This window comes from Danio rerio, chromosome 11 (assembly GCF_049306965.1).
Source record: "Danio rerio strain Tuebingen ecotype United States chromosome 11, GRCz12tu, whole genome shotgun sequence".
Taxonomy (NCBI): domain Eukaryota; kingdom Metazoa; phylum Chordata; class Actinopteri; order Cypriniformes; family Danionidae; genus Danio; species Danio rerio.
The window spans coordinates 31,131,994-31,157,405 of NC_133186.1; the positions used below are offsets into that span (position 1 = coordinate 31,131,994).

At 35.3% G+C, this 25,412-nt stretch overlaps 1 protein-coding gene across 4 annotated transcripts in view; it reads right to left on the reverse strand.

Annotated features, from left to right (window-relative positions):
• igsf21a (immunoglobin superfamily, member 21a) overlaps window positions 1-25,172 on the reverse strand; it is a 425,352-nt gene extending 400,180 nt beyond the window's left edge. For 2 of the 4 annotated variants that reach the window (XM_073916068.1, XM_073916067.1), the window contains exon 1: window positions 1,231-1,284. Coding sequence is in view for 2 of the 4 variants with exons in the window: in NM_001278321.1 (NP_001265250.1) it covers window positions 24,848-24,914 (67 nt within the window). In the remaining 2 variants the exon portion in view is untranslated. 4 annotated transcript variants of the gene reach the window in all.
• Between the last annotated feature and the right edge of the window lie 240 nt (window positions 25,173-25,412).

A 25,412-nucleotide genomic window follows, 5' to 3' on the forward strand; every position in this document is an offset into this window, starting at 1 on the left:
CCATGTCAAAGGGATAGTTTACCAATATTTGAAATTTTCCTAAGCATTTCTCCTCTCTCAAGTGGTTCTAAAGTTTTAGGAGTTTTTCTACTGTTGAACACAAAACAAAATATCCTGAAGAATGCTGGGGGCAAAGCAGCCATTGACATAAAGAGTAGGAACAAAAAATACAGTGAAGTGAATGGCTATTTTTTATTAGCATTTATTAATGAATCTTCCTGTGTGTTTAAAAATGAAATAAATAAATAAATAAACTCCAAATAAAAATATTGGAACAAGTGGGGGATTAGTAAATGTTGACTGATTTTTCCTTTTTGGATGGATGATGTTAACCAATTTGGCATCATACGATGTCTAATGTGAAACATTACATCGTCATCGTTGACGGCAATGAATTAATTATTTATGAATAATTCAATAAATCATAACAGAATAATTTTTTGTAGCCTACCGTTTCAACTGCCTGACACACATGGTTTTTGTTTTACCCATAACCAAATCATAAATAAAGATAGGTTACACACAAATTACCACCTGTCAATCACTTTTTTGCTGGAATCTGGCATGAAGAGGCAGAGTGTTCTGTGTCATTATAATGGCAAACTTGGTTGGTAAAAAAAGGTGTTGTCAATAGTTTCTGAAGACAATCACCTATATCATCTTTAATGCGTGACGTAAACCGATTTGCTTTCTTTATGTCTACATGACATGCTGTAACATGCGCAAGTCTACAGCACAATGGCAGCCACAAAATCTACAGAAACGCTAAATAATAAAGCTCCATACATCATGTAACCACCTGTAAACCAACCACAAGCGCAAGTCTACAGCACAATGGCAGCCACAAAATCTACAGAAACGCTAAATAATTGAATAATCATCACACCAAACAGTCCTCAGAAGCATTTAAAATAACATTTTAATTCATTGTGTATTGTTAGCATCTAAAAAAATTCAATGTTAAGTTGCAGCTGTTAACAAATTATTCACAATCACACAACACAAACATATTAAGCAAACTGCCATCATAGCAATTTAAGTGGAGTGAGCGTAATTAAATTAACTTCTGACTAAGTGTCTAAGAATTGTTTTGCTTTTTGCAATGTTAATTATGCAAATGAAACAAGCAGCAGATTTGTTTCAGGATAAGCTATTATACTTTTGAAAACCTAATACAGCCTTGCCATGTTATGGTTTTAATTATCTAATATTTTTAAGGCGTTTACTGACCTTGAGATTGCCATGTGGCTCCTGCAGTCCTTTCTGTGGTTTTACTTCCTGGTTAAGGTCACATGACTATAAAACGGATTTTGTGATGAATACTAAACTTAATTTGGTGAATGAATATTTTGAAATAGCAAAATAGGAGCAATGCTACAGCACATTTTGAATACTATTTTTTTATATAAGTATTGAGGTTTAGTAAAACTAGGCTTTTTGAAGAATTAAATAAATAAATAATAACATTTCATGCAAATAATGTACATACAAATAATATGTAAATATTAAAATAGCAAATAGCAAAATAGCAGCAGATTTGTTTTTTAGGATACACTAGTACACTTTTGACAACTTAATGTTAATTCAATTACCTAATATTTTAAGGTGTTTACTGACCTTTTTAAAAAAAAATAATGTATTGCAATTTTAGAACACAGAACATATAAAGGCAATAACAACATTATATTAACATCCAAACAAATACAATATAAGTAGAAAAAAAAAATATATATACAATTATTTAAAAAAAAATAAAAAATTAAGGGTTTAAAATAATTAACAGTTATTTTTGCTTTGGTGTTTTTTGTTTCTTTTATCGAGCATAGGTAAAGACCGATTTCTATTTTAAAGTGAGTAAAATTAGGTTTTTTCAGTGCCTATTTACATTTATGAATAAAAAAAATGTCTATATATAATGAGCAAATTAACAATATGCCAAATTTTCAAGTTGACTGTATTAAGGTGTTTACTGACCTTGCCCTTCTTGGTTTGACTTCCTGGTTAAGGTCACATGACTATAAAATGGATTTTGTGAGGAATACTAAACTTCATTTGGTAAATGAAAATGTTGAAATTGCAAAATAGGAGCAATGCTACTGTTCATTTTAAATATAGTTTTTTGAATATAAAAAATGAAGTTTAGCAAAATTAGGCTTTTTGAATATTTAAATTAATAAATAATATAATTTCATGCAAACAATGTACATACAAATAATATGAAAATATAAAATAGCAGCAAGTTTGTTTCAGGATATGCTCGTATACTTTTGACAACCTAATACAACCTTGCCATGTTACAAAAGTTTCAATTATGTAATATTTTAAGGTGTTTACTGACCTTGACCTTCTTGGTTGACTTCCTGGTTTAGGTAACATGACTATAAAATGGATTTTGTGATGGGTACTAAAATTTTGGTAAATTCATATTTTAAAATCGCAAAATAGGAGCAATGCTACTGTACATTTTTGAATATTGATTTTTTTTTTTTTTTTGGAGTATTAAAGCATTTTTAGAAGTATAGAAGTTGAGCAGTGTTTTTTTTTTTAAGTCAAGGAAATAAACCATATTATTTCATGTAAATAATTTATAAAAACATAGAAATAATAATATATAAATGTTAAAATAGGTTAATAATTCCAGACAAAAAGCATTGAGTCATGTTACAGATAAGTTTAGGAAAAAAAAAAACTATTTAGAAAACTTCATTTTCGGGGGTAAATACTAAATACTGCCTTTTGATTATTACACAGGCTTGATCCATCAGTTGATCCATGCAGCTAAATAGCTGTTCAAGCCAAAATGGAAGAGCAATAACTGCACTGTCAACAGAACAAAAGCAAATGCAATGATAAAAGCCAGCATACTTAGGACACAAAATGCACCAAGGCTAAAGCCAAAAAGATTTCATTCTTCTAAAATTGGCCAATCGCTTTCAATCCATTGCTTTAACTGTAAAGGAGGGGCACGGCTGCAAATCTTCAATAGAAAGTGCAATTTGCCAGATCGTTTTATGTTTGTGCTGTTGTCACTCTCGAATTAACACAGGGGCATTCAGAGTTAACATGGATGAGTCTTCGCTAACCTGAATTTGGACAGTCGAAAGCTAAGCAGCATAAAGAAGCTGTCAATTTTAGAACAGAAACCATAAATCGTCCATACCCTAATGATTTCCCTTTTTACTTGTCTAATCGTTTTATGCAAGCAGCGACTGAGGCTCCGTGCCAGTGGCCAACGATTGGTGGACAGAAAGGCTGGCACATTCTTCTTTCCTGCCAATATCTATTCTCACTTCCTCTGAGTCGAGCCCAGCTGTCACAGGCTGAGGGAAACAGGACAGAAGAAAGCTTCAGATCAGCTCACGCTCCTTCAATTCCCAACTAATACAGCCGACACAACCTTCCCTCAGTAGAAACTTACCTTGGGCCGTCAATAAAAAAAAAGCTCTGTTTCTTACTAAAGGAGCAACATGAAGCCAATTTCCCCTGATCGTTTGACATATAAGAGTTTACTATACTATAAAAAATATATACTATAAGTTTCAGAGCTCACATCTTTACTCTTAGTCTAGAAGTAGCTTATATGGAAGCCAATTTACTATTTCATGTGCTGTAGTGTGGCTAAACCCCACCTCCATAGGGGAAAATCAAGGCCTACTTTTGCACCACTGCCTGTTTAGATTTGCCCACAAAGTCACACTATTTTAGGGAAACAATGATGAGACAAAATGGTGTGCAGTGCCAAGATGTGTAAAAAACATTCCATGCATTTCCTTCCTTTTTAATTCCAATTTTATAAACAGTGAAAGACCCAGACTGCATTAGTAACACTGTCAAAATGCTTAGTAGTTCCTCCATGTTGTCTTTTTCAAGACTGGGCAGAATTAGTTCAGTTCAGAGTGAACAAAAGGAGCTGCCGATCACCTGCCGCCAGTGGGGAATGCAGACTGAACTTTAAAGCAACAGAAACTTCTGTTGCGATGAGGGCTAAACGAGCAGGGTGAGAAGAGAACCCCAGCAGCAGAACGGGTGCTGGAGCTGGCGAGCGTGGAAGTTGAGGCTGGACTTAAAACAGCTGGTTGACTGCGCAGATCACAGGTAAGACGTCAAACAATGAACAAGTCTTTGACAGGACTAGACAAGACTAACAAACTGGTAACAGCAATTGTAAGAAGAACAGCACAAAGTATGTAGACACGTAATCACAATAATCTGGCAATCAGCCTCAAAAAAGATGTGTATAGGGGAGATTCAGATCAAAAGAGCAACAGGTGGGTAATGCTGAAGCTGAAACCGAAAACAGATCCTGACAGAGAAGCCCAGATAATACCTGACCCACAACAATCCTAACACAAATTGATTAAGTTGACTTATTCTTAAACTTGATAGTTTCAGTTTACTAGAACGTCAATGTTAAGTTGCTTTGACACAATCTACATCATAAAAGCACTATAGAAATAAAGATGAATTGAACTTCTATTTACAAGGCACAATTCAATGCTGAATTTTCTGAAAACATGTATGAGCAACTGATTTTATTATGTATAAACATTATATATACAATTATTCATATAATCTATCAAGATAATCTGCTATGTACTCAGCATTTAAATGTTTTTAAACTAAATAGCATCTGTGTCTATTTGTTAAGGATGCAGGCTATCTAACATACATGCAAAGTTTAGTGGTCGGCACAGCTCTCCTTTTAAACGCTGGGATCTAATCTTATAAATCACAGGTGTCAAACTCAAGTTCATGGAGGGCTGCAGCTCTGCACAGTTTAGTTCAAACCCTAATTAAACACACCTGACCGAACTAATTCAATCCTTTAGGCTTGTTTGAAACCTATACAGGTAATTCTGCGGTCACACTAGAGTTGTGTGAGCAAAATTCTGTTGTATGACGCTGAGAAAAGGGGTGAGATTAATGATGATGATTAGACATTTTAAAAAGTGATTGGTTCATGTGTACAGAAAGGTCATGTTTTGATCTTTGGTCTCATGCAATCATGTCATGCGATTTCGCAGGTTAGAGTTCACCATGCTTAAAATTTCCAACGCAGTAAACTGCAAAACTTGTGCATATGAATGGAAGTCTATGAGAAGAAAAGTGCAGTGTGAGCACAGCTTAAGTGTGTTGGAACCAATGATTGTATAAAATGGATGAAACAGGGTTGGAACTAAACTGTGCAGGGCTGCGACAGAGTTTGTCCCCCCTGTTATAAATTTGCTAAATTGTTAGCTATACCAGTGGATGTTTACTTCCAAGTCTAAAGTACTATGAATCTTGTGATTCAGCAAACACGCATAATCACATAAAAATAAATTTAATTTAATCTATAACACCATTCATCACGGCATTTGAAAATCTTTGGATTAAATAATTTTCAAAACATATTTGAACTCATTTAGGTTTCATGTACTGACTAATAAAATAACAGAAATGCATTTTTCCATGTTTGCATCATAAGATTGCAGCATTAAAAACGTTATAGGTAAGCGGGCGGTGATTTGGCATGATAATAAGTATAATTGAAAAAATTATACAAATATAGTAACAGTTGTTTACTTTATTTTTTACAATAGTACAGTGGTTAGCACTGTTGCCTCACAGCAAGAGGGTCACAAGTTCGAGTTCCAGCTGAGCCAGTTGGAATTTCTGTGTGGAGTTTGCATGTTTGCCCTGTGTTCACTGGGGTTTCTTTGTGAGTGTCGCTGTGCTCAGTAACTGGAAGGACATCCACCACGTAAAACATATGCTGGCGGTTCATTCCACTGTGGCGACCCTGATAAATAAGAGACTAAGCTGAAGGAAAATGAATGAACAAAAGTATTTTACTATTAAAACTTTCAATAAATGACTTGCAAATTGTAAAAGTGTCATGATTTAAATGTATTATGAATGCATTTTAATTACTTTATTACTAAAGCATAATCTATCCATTAAAGTGGAATCCAGAAAAATGTAACTAGGAAAAAAATTAATTTACGAGACAAAAATATATATTTATATTTCATAGGGCCTGTTAAGTCTACAACCCACTGAATCCATCTTATTTATTTACTTACTCCCAGGGCTGTTTATATTAAAATTGATATTTAGCAGCACCATATTGGTGTTTCGTAACATCTAATTTTTACGAGGTGGGTTGTTAGCCCAATGCTCAACCCCCAACATGGAGGACCAGGACATACACACATACACTACAGACAATTTAGCTTAGCCAAGTCACCTAGCACATGTCTTTGGACTCGTGGGGGAAACCGGAGCACACCTAATCTAAATTGTGTTTTCTGATGCGATCATTACCTTAAATAAAAAGAAAATATGGATGTTTGAAAATAAATCATTATGTAAGCGACAGTTTGTTTGTATAATTAGCACTTATTATATGCATTTCCTCTTCTTGTTGAGTCACTTTAGACAAAATCATCTGCTAAATGACTACATGGAAATGTAAACGGAAGTGGACAAAATCTATTTTAAAAGGCAGTACATGACCACTTTAAATCTCAAGACCGGGTCAATTTTGAATCTAAACACATAAAAGCCTGTACATCTGTTGCTGATGTATAAGATGCCATAGAGAGCCTCTCAAGAGACTGCATGGCCACCTGAGCTACGACCCTGGGTCCTCTTAATAATACTGTAGGTGGAGCTGTAATCATAGGCCGCATTAACCTTGGAATAAAAGCAAAATGGTGCAGCGTTTATTCCCGAGCACCAAAGGTATCTTTTTTCCTCCACAATTCTCATCAAAACAGGCTTTGTTCCCTGAACACTGACCCTTGAACCTGCTCCCAACTGTTAAGATGGATGATAATTCATTCGCCTTGTATTCGCCACTTTATCTTTCCAGTGCTCCGCCAACAGCTGTGTGTTTGCTTTGAGTTAGTGACCTTTTAAAGATATATATTTGTCTATTTCTTAAAGAACCAAAAAAGAAACATTATCCACTATGCAGAGATAATAAGTTCCAGGAAATGACAGCGCTCTTGAATTTCATAGACACTGGGCAGCACACTTGAATGATCTTCCCGAATATTTCGATAAAAGAAAAAATAATCCCCCAAATAAAAGGTCTGAAGTGTGAGTCATCTGTTTGTGTCCACTCGTGCAAAAGAAAGACTAGAATAAAGATTATTAGAGGTTCATTATTGAGAAGTTCAAGCATGAACTTTAACCGCACAAGGCTTTAAATGAATGCGGTAAGAGGGTAAAATCAATATACACCACAATAACCTTGAGAAATCAATGCATAACCTCTTTCAACACCTTAATAAGAGAAAATGGGCTTACTATAAGACATGCTATTTGGTCGAATTTTTTCAGTCTGTTCAATGGTGCAAACAGGTGAACTTACTAATATAAATGGCAAGACCCAAAAACAAGAGGGCCTCAAGCACTTATTAGGAGGTGTGAATCAGTCAAAACATAGCCACAAGCATGCAGCGTCTAGAATATGTGGCTGGGGAAATGCACTGAGGTTTGGGAAGCCAATGGCAGCAAGTGGAATTTAATGGAGAGTGTAAACGTTTGCTGGAGAAAGCCACTGTCGCTGCTGGAGAGAGATGCATATCACTGCAAAATGTCACTGTTATTCTGTGCGTCTCAGCAGATATGTTATAGTGTAGTGGTCAGATAAAATATACACACATCCATTTTACAAACCACTGCTGGAATGATGCAGCCTGCAGCGTTTTGGGACACTCCATCATATCGCTCACACATTTCAATCATAGCTATATTATCGGCAATTCAGTTAAACAACTATGGGCACAAATACTGTCATTACTACAGCACATACATTTGTAATGGAACCAAAAGATGTGTAAATATCACTTCCTTGGCCTCAGAAGGCACATGATGATGATATACACTGGAATTTTTTTTTTTAAATGTTGCAGACAATTTATACGGGCTGAATTAAAAACACAGCTAATTAAATTTAGTAATTCATAAATTCATTTTTCTTCGGCTTAATCTCTATTCAGAGGTCGCCACAGAGGAATGAACCACCAACTATTCCAGCATATGTTCTACAGAGTGGATCCCCTTCCAGCCACAACCCAGTACTGGGAAACACCCATACACACTCATTCACTCTCTCTCTCACACACACACACATACACACACACAAACACATTACAGCCATTTTATTTCATCCTATTCACCCATGCCGCATGCCTTTGGACTGTGGGGGAAACCGAAGCACCTGGAGAAAACTCTACACAGAAAAACAGCAAACTCCACACAGAAATGACAACTGGCCCAGCCAGGACTCAAACCAGCCACCTTCTTGTTGCCCCTAAATTTAGCAATGTTCAACTTAATTTGTTTAAATTCAACCCAAATAAATAGTTTGCAACCATGTCTTTGTGTAAATGTGTAAATTCAATGAATATTTTTTTTTCTGTGTACACACAGTGCAAAGACTGAAAGTCTGCACAGTGACCCTTAACTTGAAGGGGTGTTTATAAGACTGTCCAGAAACATTCAGAATTATGACTTGACATGTTAACAACTCACTGATTCAAATGATCCATTCAAAGCGAGTCTTCCATAAACTAATCTAGTAAACACTTTAAAAAATGCTGCGTTCCACAAAAATCCACAACAAATTTGTGAATCGAACATAAAACAAGTATGTTATCCAAAAAAAACCTTTAATAATTGTATTGTTTCAAAACATGTCAAATAAGTAGTTTGAACAAGCAACAAAAGTCATTTTTTGAATAACCGATGATTTGATGATTCTAAATGAGGTTGAGTGTGTGAACATGGTTTCACTTGACTTATGAATTATCAGTATGATTATCAGCGTATGAAAGTTGTTATTTCAGATTTCTTCAGTACTTTTATTTGTATATAAGTAAATAAGTAAACTTTACTTTGATATTACAAAGTAATATTAAAATGAAATAATACATTATTTTAATTTGTGTACTTCACCCACCACTGTTATTAACTGATATCTTGAATGCATTCAGAAACCAAACAGGTACATGCATTTTCCTTATTAAAGCAAAACAGACATAGCAACTGGCTGTAATGTAATATTTATTCATTTTACTTCAGCTTTGTCTCTTATTTATCAGGGGTAACCATAGTGGAATGAACCGCCAACTATTCTGGCAAATGTTTCACGCAGCGGACGCCCTTTCAGCTGCAACCCAGTACTGGGAAACACACATACAATCACTTACACACATAAACTAAAGACAATTTATTCATTCATTTTCTTTTCGGCTTAGTCCCTTTATTAATCAGGAGTCGCAACAGTGGAATGAACCGGCAACTTATCCAGCATATGTTTCACGCATCAGATGCCCTTCAAGCCGCAACCCAACATTAGGAAACACCCAGGCCAATTTAGTTCATTCAATTCACCTATTGTGCAAGTCTTTGGACTGTGGGGATTGCGGAGCACCAGGAGGAAACCCACGAAAACATGGGGAGAACGTGCAAAGTCCTCACAGAAATGCCAACTGCCCAGTTGGAGGTGAGGCGATCGTGCTACCCACTGCACCACTGTAACGCCACTACAGTCAATTAGTTTAATCATATGGCATGTGTCTCTGGACTGTGGGGAAAACTGGAGCACCCGGAGGAAACCCACGTTAACACAGGAAAAACATGCAAACAGAATTGCCAACTGGCTCAGCCGAGACTCAAACCAGCGACCTTCTATGAGGCGACAGTGCTAACCACCATCTCATAATGCAATAATAAATCCAAATTAGCTTATTGAACTGTGTAATGATGGCCATATGAAGATGATATTCAACATGTATTGCTCATGTGTTTCTGTCTTGATAAATCCCTGTAGTGATTCTTCCCTATATGACTGTGAAATATGAACTCATTCACCTCATCTGATAACACAGTCATATCCTGTATGAGCACAGAACACATCTTGACATGTTTTTTGTGTGCCTGTTATGACGAGAGCCACTCCAATGATTCAGCTAAAGCGATGCACATCTCCCACATTAGAATCTCAATGATGAATCCAGAGAAGATGACTGAAGAGCTTTAGATTGCTACTTAATGCAACAGTCATTCAGAGCATTTATTTCCAAAACTACTTATACAAACAATGTGAAAGGACAGGAAACAAAGTGTCATTCCTAAACCAACCTGCTTTGAGTAGTGTAAAGCACTCATCAAAAAATGTAAAAATAAATGTGGAAAAATTACATATTCGATATATATTACCTAATTTGTAGGGCATGAAATTGAAACTAAATGTAATATGTACTTGAATAAAATGTAAAGAAGCGTATTTCACTACTGATGGAATTTCTTCTCTATTAAATATAAAAAAAAAATAGTTTAGAAACTAGAGGCCTGTAGCCAGCCTATTAAAAGGGGTGCTTCTTTTTCCCCCAAAGGTGGACCTATTTGCAGTAATTAAATACTGCATTTTAGTGACATTTCAAGCACTAATTTGTGCTAGATTAGCTTGTCGGATGTTTATTATTAATACACTTTTTTATGCAACAAAAATACTTCAAACATTTTTGTGCCTTTTATACTATTTTTTGTTTACAAAAATGTATGTATATTTTCAAATGTGCATTTAAACTAAGGCATTACAGTTTTATATATAATGTAATAAGATCAACATTTTAGAAATATGAAAAAATACTCATTTTTAAATGCAAATTTATTATCATATCATATTCATATATATCACATCATTAAAAACAAGCAACAAAAATGGAAATTTGTTAAAACTTGTTTTAAATTAAAAACTGTAGCCTATAGGCAAACATCAAACTGGCCAACTCATTTCCTCAGTCAGAATTTGTTTATTTAAATAATGAAAGCCTTCTTTTGTTGGTTATTGTATTGGTTTTTCTTTTTAAAGCCTTTTTCTATGGGTTATATTCACAATGTATGATGATATGCTAAAAGAAATGGGGAAAATGAGCTCATATAGGAGCCAAATTTTGAACTTTGCCAAACTCTTTTGGGTATGGGTCGGATATATATATATATATATATATATATATATATATATATATATATATATATATTTTTTTTTTTTTTTTTTTTTTTTAAACCTCAATGGTGCTATGCTTTTTAGACATGTAAGGGCATATTAAAGGGTATGTACTTTTGACTTCCAGTGGCTGATCTAGGTATTGCATTCCTGGATCAAAACAAACGCAAGCGCAGGTTGCCAGATTAAGGACCAACAGGAGCCAGTCTGACTATCAAGTCTAAAGGCTGATTTAAGTCATGTTTTATTTAAAAACAAAGGCACACTGAGAGAAGGAATATTTACCATATTAAAATTAGTTTTTGTTCCAACCAACTCCTTGAATTGATATATAGGAAACGGCTTCATTTTCTTGCAGCTGAACACCAGAAAACTGACAAAGATAACCTCAGGTAAACCACATGTGATTTATTTAGTGTTAAATGCTAATGATGTGAGTTTGAATGCCATATATCGTGACATTTATTGCCATACTACTGAAAGCAGCAGCAGATAGTTCACCTCAGATTATGAAATTGAAATTTAGAACTGTGACTCAAAACCCAAAACATATCAGTAATTTAGCATGTACATTTAATAATGTTAAAGAGGGTTATCATGTATTAATTAGATTATAAACCTTACCATTCCGTGAGTGAGTGCATATTCTGTGCTTCTAAATGGCTGTTTTAAAATTTCTGTCGTGTTTCGTCTAGTGCAAACAGCCAAATTTCTTATCACTGCAAATCTCATCACATAGCGTGTTGTTAAGACACAGGGTTACAATGTAACCTGCTCACCTAATGTTTATGTTCTTAATATTTATATTATTTGCCAATTAATAATCTCATGTGAACTCTGAATCTGGGTCTCATTTTGCAGTCTGCTACTGTCCACCAGATGTCGTATTTTGGTCACGAACACATGCTTTTAGAGTCTTTCTGAATGAATAAAAAAAATATGCTGTTTTCCAACAAGGCAGCCCAGGGTTCTGAAATATAAACTGATAGTAGGTGAGTTAAAAGAACCAAAACAAAGACAGAATTCTGGCATGAATCAGACATTTTCAAAACAGAATATCTGACTGACGAATGTTCACTGTAAACATATTATGGTATGATATTATGTTTTTTTTTATGCCTTAAAAGAGTCAAAAACTTACATACAGCACCTTAAATATGATTGTGAATTTAAATCAATGTGTATTACAACATATTACAATTAAAATAATTACTTAAATTACAGCAATATAGGGTGAAGCAGTGGTGCAGTAGGTCACCTCACAGCAAGATGGCCTCTGGTTTGAGCCTCAGCTGGGTCAGTTGGCGTTTCTGTGTGGAGTTTGCATGTTCTCCCTGCGTTCGCGTGGGTTAAATGAATGAACAACATGTTGATTGAATGAACAACAATTTATTATTCTAAAGTTAGAAAAGCATATACATGCAGAATACTGTTCAGGAGAGAGAACAGTAAATGGCATGAATATAAAAAATGCTATTGCACTTCTATGTGTATTTTACTTGCAATGCTATGTGTATTTTGTATAGATTTTTAGATTTTAAATACTACAGATTTTTTTTCCCTTTCAGGCAAATCCTGGTTAGTTTCTGACCTTGACAGAATGTGATAATTGAAAAGACCATTGGAAATGTTTCTAAAAGAAATGCAGAAGTTTATAATTTATCTTCTCATTCAAAGGTTTGAATGGGAATGTCAAAAATGCTTCATTGTGTCTTCAATATAGCTGGACTAAAATGTAAGAGTCACCAGGGTCATCTGTTCCACCTCTCACCTTGCCTTTTTCGAGAAATAGAGCCTGCTGCTATGAATTAAATCTGAATTCATTTGACTGCCATTTCAAAACAGCCATCCCAGAGTTGAAAATCGCTTTGTGTACAAACAAAAAAATTGTCAAAGGTAATCAATTTTCAGCGCAAGGCTGCCAAACCTGCAGCTCAGTGCATAGCCATGTAATCATTTAATTTATGCTTGCGAAAACAAAAGATAAAGCTGCCCAACTTGAGCAAATTTCCATGTCAAAGGACAGGCATGCCGGTAAAGATCACCTCAGTCGACTCATTAATCAGAATCATTTCGCAGGTGCACAGATATGAGCATCCAAACACAAATAAACACTGCAACGCTATTTATCTGCACCTAGTTTTTTTATTTCTAATGATTGGTGCTTATGAAAATACAGCTGAAATTAATCACTTTAACTCTGTCCTCTCATCACAAAATGACAGTTTAATGAATTTATAATTATTTCTATTGGTTGTGCCAAATATCCAGAACCAGAAAGGCCATTCACTTCCCTAAACACACATTTATATGACTGCAATACTGTAAGTACAGTATTAATGCACAATACGTCTGTCTATAAACAAGTCTCTTCTTTTTTTTTTTTTACAGCCGTAGCCACATTGGATTTTATTCAATATGTGTTCTTCTATTCTCCCCCTGCTGACTGAAGCCCTTAAAGCTTTATACACAATACAGAGGCCTGCTTACAACACTAAGTTGGAGTATAGAGTTTGCAGAAAGCATTACGCTCTTTGTGTGACAAGAGGCAAAGGGGAACACAGCCGGCACGCTACAACCGTCAATATTCAGATGGATTATGTTTGTTTTCATTTGCTGTTAAGAAATGGCAGTATTGGCTTGGAAAACCCTGAGCTCTGCCACCTTCTCAATGCCTGCACTTTGCAGCAGCCCAAAAGCAGAAATAACAGAACATGTGTTTATTTCTCTGTAAACTGCATAGTCTTAAAACTGATATGCTAAATTGTTAACATAACAGGTTGATGCTGAACAGGAAAATTGCCATTTTTTAGTTTTAAATGTTGCTTGATTTTCAATGGTGTCATGCTGTCAATACCATTCAAAAATTCATTAGGCAGACAGTGTGATAAACATATGAACAAACGGATGGACTAACTAACTAACTAACTAACTAACGAACTAACAAACAAATGATGTATTGGTAATTAATGCATTGCGAAAAAATATATAAATAAAAAATACAGATAAACACCTGCAAAAACCCCTTCAAAACACTAATACATTACCCTTCAAAAGTTTTTTAGGGAGTATAGGTTCTATGTTTTTTTTTCTTTTTCTTTTTTTTTTTACAAAGAAAACTAAAACTTCAAGCACAAACTAAAATGATTAAAATGAAAAACAAAAATATCAAAAAATAAAATGTATATTGAATTAATATAACATTATAAAGGATGGATGGATGGATGGATGGATGGATGGATGGATGGATGGATGGATGGATGGATGGAAAGAAAGAAAACAGCCAATATATTGATAATATGGATGGAAAATGCATGGATGGATGCATGGATGGTTGGAAACAATTTGTTCATATTAGCGATGGATAGATGGATGGAATTATGGATGGATGTATGGAAACAGTCAATCTATTAATAATAGAGATGGATGGAAAAAGCCAATATGTTAATAATATGGATTGGATAGGTGGATGGATAGATGGATGGATGCAGAGATAGACGGATTGAAAGATCTGATGTGTTAATTAGGGATGGATGGAAACAACCAATATGTTAATAATAGGGATGGATGGATGGATGAATGGATGAATGGATGGAAGGAAACAGCCAATATATTATTAAAAGAGATAGATGAAAACAGCCAATATGTTAATAATATGGATGGATAAATGGATGCATAAATGGATGGATTGAAACAGCTGATGTGTTAATATTAGGGTTGGATGGAAACGAATAATATGTTAAAAATAAGGATGGATGGGTGTATGGATAGGTGGATGGATAATTGGTTGGAAACAGCCAATTTGTTAATCGTAGGGATGGATGGATGGATGGATGGATGGATGGAGACAACCAATATATTAATAATAGAGATGGATGGAAACAGCCGATATGTTAATAATATGGATGGATGGATGGATGGATGGATGGATGGATGGATACATGGAAGTAGCCAATGTGTTAATATTAGGGATGGATGGAAACAATTAAAATGTTAACAATAGGGATGAATGAATGAATGAATGAATCATTCAATTGATGAATCAATCAATCAATAAATGAATCAATGGGATTGCTTATATTTATGATGAGTTGTAAGTGCAAATAATGCACTTAATAAAATAATGAAACAACTTTTTTCCTCGTATAATTTGGGTTTATATGAATTTTGCCTTGCAACCTAAAAATATAGGTAAGTTGTACTGCACTGCATTACATGTTCCTGTTGCACAAACAGTATAACACTAGCACTGCAAGGTCGTGCATTCATTTCCTTGAAAATACACACAGTTACAAGACGTATACTTTTCAAGAGTTCACACTTAGCTGATGATTGATAGTAAAGCTAGTTTGGCGTGCTGTCCCGGGAGAGAGCCCTGAGCTTATAAGATCCTCCAGCCCTGGGCTCCCTCCCGTTGCAAGGCGAGAGGGGAGTTTGAGCTCAGGTAGATCTTGATGACACCCCTTCTTGCTTGTGATATGTATACTGAAAGGTGTACTCAGAGTTTAGCTAATGTATTTGGATTAGTTGTTTAGAGAGCTTGTTTTTGAACTGTTGGAGGAAACCGGAGGACCCGGGGAAAACCCACGCGACCATGGGGAGAACGAGCAAACTCCACACAGAAATGCCGTCTGGTTTGGAAAGGAATTAAACCAGGGGCATTCTTGCTGTGAGGCAACAACGCTAATCGCTGTCCACCATGACGCCCGTTTGAAAGGAGGGAAAGTAGGGTGGGTGGAGGGGTTTCTTCAAGACGAAGATATTGAGATGAGAAAAGTCTGGTTATTTATAGTGAGTTAAGGATCGTCTGATAGGATAATCAGACATTAGCTAAAGTTGGAACAGCTGTGAACAATCATAAGCACGTGATCCTCTCGAAATTTGTTTATGAATAAACTTTACTAAGTGCAAGTTGCTTTGAACAAAAAAAATTCTAAACGTATATAAATGAAGCAAAGACAGAGCTGCGACATTTCTTTGGGGTCGCAAATCAACAGATCTGTCTGCCACTCATTGAACCTTTAAAATGTGGCTGATGAAACTGTTGAAAGAGAAGACCGACTACACTCCGAGAGATCAGCATTTGAATGTACTCGCTTTGATGTTTCATCATCAAAAGACATTATCAGATCAAAATTAACTTCATGTATGATATTTTTGTACTGTAACTGCATGCTCAGATGACATCCTCTTTTAAGATCAGATTGCAACTTGACTGAACAGACGTTTAAGTGCGCTTTCGGACAGTTCCCATCATGTTCTCATATGTTATCCTCTAATTGGTTCATCTGAGAGATTGATGTTCAGACTGGGGGGAAAAGAAGCTCCTGAAGGTCACATTTAGTGGTGCTCTAATAGAGTACAGTAGTGTTTTTCCATGTTTAAAGGATTAGGTCACCCAAAAATGAAAACTAACTGTAATTAATCACCCTCATGTCTTTCCCCTGAGACCACTGTTCATCTTTGGAACACAAATTAAGATATATTAGATGAAATAAGGACTCTCTTATTTTCCAAAGGCAGCATTGATAAAGAGACATTCAAAGTCTAGAGAAGGAACCAAAAACATTGTCAAAACATTGAATGTGACTTCAGTGGTTCAACTGTAATTATATGAAGCTCCGTGAACACTTGTGTGCCAAAAAACAACAACAACACACACACACACACACACACACACACAAACTGTAAAAACAACTTTGTTTGCCAATGTCTTCTTCAATAAGGAATGGAAGACAAACAAAGGCAAACAAAGTTGTTTTTACAGCTTTTAGTTTTTTTTTGGCACACAAAAATGTTCTTGAAGCTTTGTACGATTACAATTCAACCACTGAAAGGTTTTTTGCTTCTTTTTTTAGACTTTGAATATCCCAGGACTATTGCTGCAGTTTACAGATTAATTAATTCAGATTTTTTTGTACATTCAGATAAATATCAATACTTGGCACCAGAGTATTGATAATGTATTACAGCCAAAAATATCATAATAAACCAGCATATCAATATTTGTTCCACCCCTAATTCAAAACCCAACAAAGTAAAAGAAAAACCAAAGTCTGTAATTTCATACACTATTGGGGGCCTCCTGGTGGCCATAAGGCCTTAAGCAGCCGCTTAGTATGCTTATGCCTTTGGCTAGTTCTGGCTGCATATATGGAGGATGAGAGAGCTCTTGGATTTCATCTAAAATATCTTATTTTTTCCAAAGATGAAGAGGATTGGAATGACATGATGGTGAGCAATAAATGACAGTATTTAAATTTAGGGGGTAAACTACTGTAATCCTTTAAGTGCTATATAATCGGGTCCCTGGATTAAGAATATATGATAAGAACAACCCAGCCTTTATTTTGGTAAGCCTTTCCATGCAAGCATTTGGAACAGGGTATCTGAGCGGTCTTAAAAAGTCTTAAAGTGTCTTAAATTTCAAAAACAAAATTTTAGGCCTTAAAAAGTCTTAAATTCACTGAAATATTGGGAGGTGGGTCTAAAATCATTTTAAACAGGTCTTAATTTTCCTATGTCCAGGAAAAGCTACCTTATCGAGCCAACACTGATCGCCAATAATCCATCTCAAAACTTTTTTTATATTTATTTATTTATTTTTAATTTTAAAGAGAGTCAATTCACAACAACTGTTAGTTAATTATACTGTACATTCTGCTGATTACAAATTAATAAAAAGAAAACTGAAGCAACACATCTCTTTACATGATCTTTCATTATTACAAAAACTATTTACAGAACTAGCTGGCCCATTAAAAAAAAATAATTCTTAATGTTTAGTCCATGTATAAGTCCAAAATTTTTATTCCCTGTGGAAAAATGGTTGATTCAGATTCATAATCTGTACATTTCCACCTAATATTCACAATTTCTGTTTACTCGCAGCTGGAGTTGTGTGAATTCATACACACATATACATAACTTCAAATATTCATGCAATTCATTAACAGATATTAGTTATGCACAGTATAATCAGGTGACTTTTCTATGTTTTATGTATAAAGATAAAAGAAATTTACTTATAATGTTTAATTGCAATAGACACAACATCAGGACAGAGCAGTAGCATGACTGTCAATGACAGTGGTTGCCAAAGTGGGGGGTCAGGACCTTGTGGGGTGGCAGAAGGATTAAGGGTGGGGGGTTGGATTGCGACCACTGGGGTGATAATGATAGATTAAAGCCACAGCAATAGAGTCAACAGATTGGTTGATTTTATGGCAGCAGGTTAAACTTTCTGACACTCATCTACCTTAAAAATAAGTAAAGGCCACAAATGAACATAGAGGATGATCTCTGAGTGGCGTTCTCAAAAATTAAACTGGAGAATAGACTCAGGCCTGTTCGTTTGTGCACCATTGTGTTTAACGTTTGTTTATTTATAACCATCCTTAGAGGATATTGGGGGTCACAAGTCACTGGCATTGTTGTTTTGAGGGTTGTGGACTGAAAGATTTGGAAACCCTTGGTCTAATGGTTGGATCAACTTTACTACACATCAAGCACATAGGTTGGTGTTGGGTTAGTATGTTGATCCTGAAACAACATTACAAACAGCTAATCAGAATTAAGCGATATGTTTACAGTTTATGTGAAGTCGAGTTGGGGTTTGGTTCTTCATGATTGTTATGTGATTCATTTTGTTATTTCCCTCTGATTTTGGGAATAATTTATAGTTAGGATCACATCCTACTTGGCAAATAAGCGTTTTTATTGTTTCTGTGGGAATAAAGGCTCTGGCCTCTTGAGGAAAGCAGCAGCTCATTTGCATTTAAAGGCACAAACACAAAAAGTGCTTGCTTTTGCTTACACCCAAATGTGACAAGCTATTATTAACGATCTGTACAGTGTTTTAAGCTGAATATGATAGAAATTAATGTTCAAATGACCACGTGGTTTGTGTATCTGTCAATACTGGTTGCAGGAATCAATAATCAACCCCTCAAAAACTCTCACCCTTACATTTATGCGTCCCAAAGGAGTCCGAAAATCAGGGAGTGATTATTGGAGAATAAAGCAGTGATCGCCAACACCTGTCTGGGGCTCCAGCTAGTGCACTTGATCATGATGGATCTGTTAGGGAAGAACTCTGTTAAGAAAGGGGAAATGGAGTAATCCGCAAGGGGGTTGAATAGCTCAGTTGTGGAGCTCTGAGGGTGTAAAGGGCGATGCTGAGGGTCAGTCTGGAGTTAAAGGTCGGCACCTCTACACCAGCTACTTTTCTGGAAAATCTGATTTTTGAGGTAGTTGTATTCTCATGAGGGCAGAACTACTCCTTTATGAAAGAGGTGTTCATCCGTTGAATGTATGATATTATAGTCTTTAACTATTAAAAGACAGATGGTGGAAAGTGAAAGAAAGAAAGTGAGGTTGTTTACTAAGATTATATGTGAAAAAAGATTGTGGCTGTAGACATGACATTTATCAAAGATTTTGCAAAGATCTTACAAGTACTTAGTTTCGAAAACAAACAAACTTCCTTAGGGTAGAGCTGTGCACAACTGTAAACAATATTGCTGTACATATTGGAACTGAACCTACAACATACTGTAAATCATTCATGAAGTTGTTCAATTTAGGAAACATTTTCAGAAGAAAAAAAAGATATAAGCACTTTTTATAAAATTTGCTTGATAGATTTTGACAACTAGTTCAACATTTTTGTATGTAATGACTCAGGTAATAAAATGAGGACTATTAGTTTTATATGGAATTCACAAGCATTCAAAAGTTTAGTTAGTTTTGACTGGCATGACATAAGCAAATGATAATGTTATAAAACAGCAGAGAGTTGGATGAAAGCAATTGATGCATGTCCAAAGCATTTGCAATTTGTTAAAGGGAATGAGAAACTGCTACTAGGATGTGCACAAACGACTAAATGTTTTGAGAAATGCATTAACTGTTGTGCAAATGTAAATAGTGTTGTGAGAAATGCATCAGTGACTGAGAAAAACTGCAACATTCCAACGTTCACTTTTGTTAATTTTTTTGTAATTTTCTTTGTTGTTTGAACTGTGCTATGGTTTCATTAATATTTAGAAAAAAATGTTTAGTTATCAATGTGATTTTATGATCACTACTAGTACTGTTTTATATGATACATATAGCATTTACATTAACATTTTGTTGTACGCTTTATCGTATAAAAAATGCTTTGGAAACTGGCCAAAATAAAATAAAATATTTTGTATTAGTAATTTAGTTGTATGATGTTGTATGTCTTGTTAATTACACTGTTTTTTTGTTGAATCTAATGAACTTTTCTAGTCTTCTCAACATTAATTAATCAAACTGACTAAAATTAATAAGTTTTAAACTTTGTATAACTACACTAAATAATCCTGGTTGCCCTAATTTTTTAAGCTGAATCAAATTAATCTTATGAGTTCATTCTTTTTTTACATTCATTTTCTTTTCTGCATAGTCCCTTTATTAATCAGGGGTCGCCACAGCGGAATGAACCGCCCCTCATGAGTTAATTGAACTTATGTTAAACTGACTTAAAACAGCTTGCATAACTTTAAGTTAGAACAATAAGTTAGAACATAATTAGCTTAGTTTATTAGGTTACAAAGAACTAAAAACATGCTGTCATGACTAATTCATCATACAATTGTTTTACAGAATAACTGAATACCTGAATAACTTATTGAAATAAGTAACATAAAAATTGTCACATTTTTGTGATTACATTATTACAGTGTTATTATCAATGTTTTAGTATATAAATAAATCAAGAGAATGGAAAATATAACTTTTTAAAATGTATATATATATATATATATATATATATATATATATATATATATATATATATATATATATAAATGACATATATATCAGTTAAGTGACACATTTCTATGCCATTATTTATTAGTTTCAATTAACATCAACAAACCTGAACCACGATCATTTATCTCTGCAAACTCGATGACAGCACAAATGAAGCCTGCAAACCAAACTGTCAATCATGTCTATCTTAACATCATTACTGTCCTCACAAATTCTAAACACAAAACTGAATACGTGCAAAACTATAAACCACCCAGACAGCTGGATGAAAACAGCAAAATCACAATAACACTCGAACCATAATAACCCTCTCCTGTCCATTAACAGTAGCTATACAGCATCTGCAATCCGTGACCACAACCTCAGCTGAACTTCCAGACCTGATGGTTTATGCAACAATAAACGAATCTCTCTTTCTCACGCCAGCCTATATAACGCTCAGGTGCCCCGCATTAAAATATGGGACACGTCAACCACCAATGCAGTCAGGGATTATGAATGATCGCCTCACTCTGGAAAGCATTATTTGCAGGACACCACCAGAGTTTTATCACTGACTCTGTCTTGATTTAAATGTCTGCGTGGGGTTCTTCCATGAGGACTTGTAATATTCAGATACAATGAAAACAGCTGGGCGGGAGTGAAGATGAGCACCATAAACGTGCCAGATGTCGCAGAGAGATTAAAACCTGAACACATCAATCATCAACTACAACTGGGGATTTCAACCTTTACAGTCTCTGGGACACCCCGCGTACAGTAGAGTACTGTGGATGGATAGATAGATAGACAGACAGACAGACAGACAGACAGACAGATATATAGATATATAGATAGATAGATAGATAGATAGATAGATAGATAGATAGATAGATAGATAGATAGATAGATAGATAGATAGATAGATAGATAGATAGATAGATAGATAGATAGATAGATAGATAGACAGACAGATAGAACCTTTACAGTCTCTGGGACACCCCGCGTACAGTAGAGTACTGTGGATGGATGGATGGATGGATGGATGGATGAATGGATAGACAGACAGACAGACAGACAGACAGACAGACAGACAGACAGACAGACAGACAGACAGACAGATAGATAGATAGATAGATAGATAGATAGATAGATAGATAGATAGATAGATAGATAGATAGATAGATAGATAGATAGATAGATAGACAGACAGATAGAACCTTTACAGTCTCTGGGACACCCCGCGTACAGTAGAGTACTGTGGATGGATGGATGGATGAATGGATAGATAGACAGACAGACAGACAGACAGATAGATAGATAGATAGATAAATAGATATAGATAGATAGATAGATAGATAGATAGATAGATAGATAGATAGATAGATAGATAGATAGATAGATAGATAGATAGATAGATAGATAGATAGATAGATAGATAGATAGATAGATAGATAGATAGATAGATAGATAGATAGATAGAAAGACTGACAAACAGACAGATCAATAATGAATGTACTACTGTAGAACATTAACAAAGATGTCAAAATGGTGCAAGATGACATCTAAATATGGCAATTTAACATTTAAAAAAGTTAGTTGATTTTTTCCCCACGTTGTTTGCAAGAGAAAATAACATAGTCAGCTACAAATATCAGAAACTCACAAAATTAAGTCCTTTCTCAGTAATAAAAAATAAAATAAAATAAATTCCTCCAGGTATCAGGGTGTTAGAAAGTACAGGCTTTACTTTGTGGGATCTTGTAAATCAAAGGTTGAAAAGCTCTGCGGTTGAACGGCATGGTGAGTGTCCAGCAAGAGAATAGCTGTTTTGTGTGAATTCAAAGTACATTTCTGACTGCTAAAGAATATATTCACAGGTCCGGAGTAAAAGTACTGAAACTGATAGCACTGTGCTGTGCTTATTGCTACTATTATATCGGGTTAGCATATTAATAAATTGGTGGCTTTCCTTTGAGTTATGCAAAGAATGATAACTAGAAATAATAATTAGCATCAGCGTTCACACTAACAGAAAATGATGTTATGGTTATTGGTTTGTTTTAGTGTTTGTTGCTTTGAATGCTCAAGCTTGTTAAAGCAGAATGGATTCTGATTGGCTGTGAAGGTTTTTAGATATTATCAATCGATTTTTTTTTTCAATTGTGAATTTTTTTTCTGAATTTCAGTTATATAATTCTTTAGTTTCTTTTAGATGTGGTGTGAGCATTCTTTATATTTACATTTATATTTAGAACTATGTATAAAATGTTTCTGTAATTTTTTTTCGAACATTAGAACTGTATATTGTGCCCTAATGTAGTAATATACGTGCTGTAGTTATCCAAATGTCAACTTTATTATTTTTTTTGATACACAAATAAATTGCAAGATGTTTATTGTCTTTGTATTGATTTTTGGTTACTGACTCATAAAGATTTCAGCTGTTTTAACCCAGTTTAGCCCAGCCCAGCCACAACATTTGGAATTGGTCGACAATGTACCTAATAGAATGACCAATACAAATCCATCATATCAAACGTAGCCCAATCACTTGCAGTTTGTTACTAATAAAAGGAGGCATCAGTTTACTGTCGGATTTGCTGTATACAGTGTTGACAGAATCACGTGTAGACAGAAATGGTTATGTTTAAAAGCTAAGCTGTAGCTGGCGAATACATAACATTTTTAAAAAATAATAATTATACTGACAATCTGAAGCAAGTCTTCATGTGGTACTTACCATTTTGTAAGTATCTCATATGGCTAGTCACGTCTGACTAGACTCGTATGACTAGTCATCGATCAAAATGATGGATCATTAAATGTTTTGATTATTTAGATGATCCCTTCATCTATTTTTCCCAATTCCAGTTCACAAACGTGACATTTACACATTTGGCACAGGTTTTTAAACATAATATACAGTCTATTAAAAGTCTCATGTTTTAACTATGCATCTGTTTTCTGTGTGTGAAGTCATAACTCTACACAATGCTCAGAAATTCTGGCATTTTAAATCCATGAAAATATAGGTGCACTCTTTTAGCAAACGTTCCCATTTGTCTTATTTTAGAAAAGTAACAAATAACCTATATGGTTGTAATCTGCAAGCCTGCACAACTGTCACGTGGTGGTACAAGTCAGAAAATTTAAAGTTCACAAATTATGACTTCTCCGCAAATAAGAATGTTTTATATGCAAGTTGGATTATGACAAGGCATTGCTTAGCTGAATCAGTTTGGTAAAAGAATGAGCCATTTACTCTTGTGATGGTTACCACATCACCCCATGATTGTAGAAAGTGGGCATCGATGTATTTAGACCACTTTGACTGACTAACTTCTGTGGTTATTAGAAACACAAATTTCACAAGAAAAGGAAGTAATTAAAAAGATAAATACTGGTCAATGAATCTAAATTATGCACATCACCCCATAATGCAACACTGTTGCTATTGAATGTGTATGAATGTACGTAGAGAGAGAGAGAGAGAGAGAGAGAGAGAGAGAGAGAGAGAGAGAGAGAGAGAGAGAGAGAGAGAGAGAGAATCCCATGGTCAAGGTATGTCTCAGTTGATCCCAAAAAAATCAAGCCCAAATGTGTGACTGTACAAATTCCAAGAGAAGTAATTAAATGATGCATCTGTATGCATGAGATTTGACTATGCAACAATAAATACGGTCAGGGTTAAAGTCAATAGCTCTTGGCATTAATCCGTTCAGCCTCATTTATTCCTGGGCGTCAGAATGTTCAAGCGTCCTGCTGTTTCACAATGTACCGTATGAAAAATGACATTCACCCGGTGTCTGCTCTTTTACCCAGCCAGCACTATACCCCAAAGTGCCGCGGCTGAGCCGTTGGTATTCTCGGGAAATCCACGCTAAGCGGCGTCTCGCATAAAACGAGCAAACTTGATCTAAGTAAATATGAAAGACGACTCAATATATGCACGCAGCGCTTTCTGATGGGGATGCGCGCGTGTGCGTGGAATCCGAAACGCGCGTTTTCTGATAAACAGCTCATTCGAGTGATAAAACACACAACATAAGAATTACTTACCAACAGCTACTTGCAGTAGATCAGCGCACAAGAGAAAACACAAAGACAAGACGGTCATCTTTCCCATATTTTGCAATAAATCCCAAACTCCATTTGCGTTTACATGCTCTCCGGCAGCTCGCCGCGTAATTCCCACCATTCCAACGGGATGCGATCCCACAAACTGGTCATGATGCTGTCCAAGTGTGTCGGAGGGAAGATTGAAGTTTAAAACAAATGCGCACTTCAACGGATGCAAAGATGATTGCGTGAAGATTGCGTAAAGATTATTAAAAGCGTTGCATTGCGAAATAGTCTCCTCGCGAAGGCTGTAACCAGCGTTTACGCACAGACGAGGATTAAAAAATAGATATGGATTTGGATGAAAATCTTTCTCACACACACACTCTTTCTCTCTCTCTCTTTCTCTCTCTCTCTCTCTCTTTCTCCTCCCTCCCTCCAGAAACAGACACGAACAGAGTCACTCGTGATCACTCGCTTTTTATTTCACACAATTTTCCTTAATCCTACCCTGGCTCCAAACCCTTCCCCTCTAATTCTGTCCACTAAGCCGATTTATTCCTGC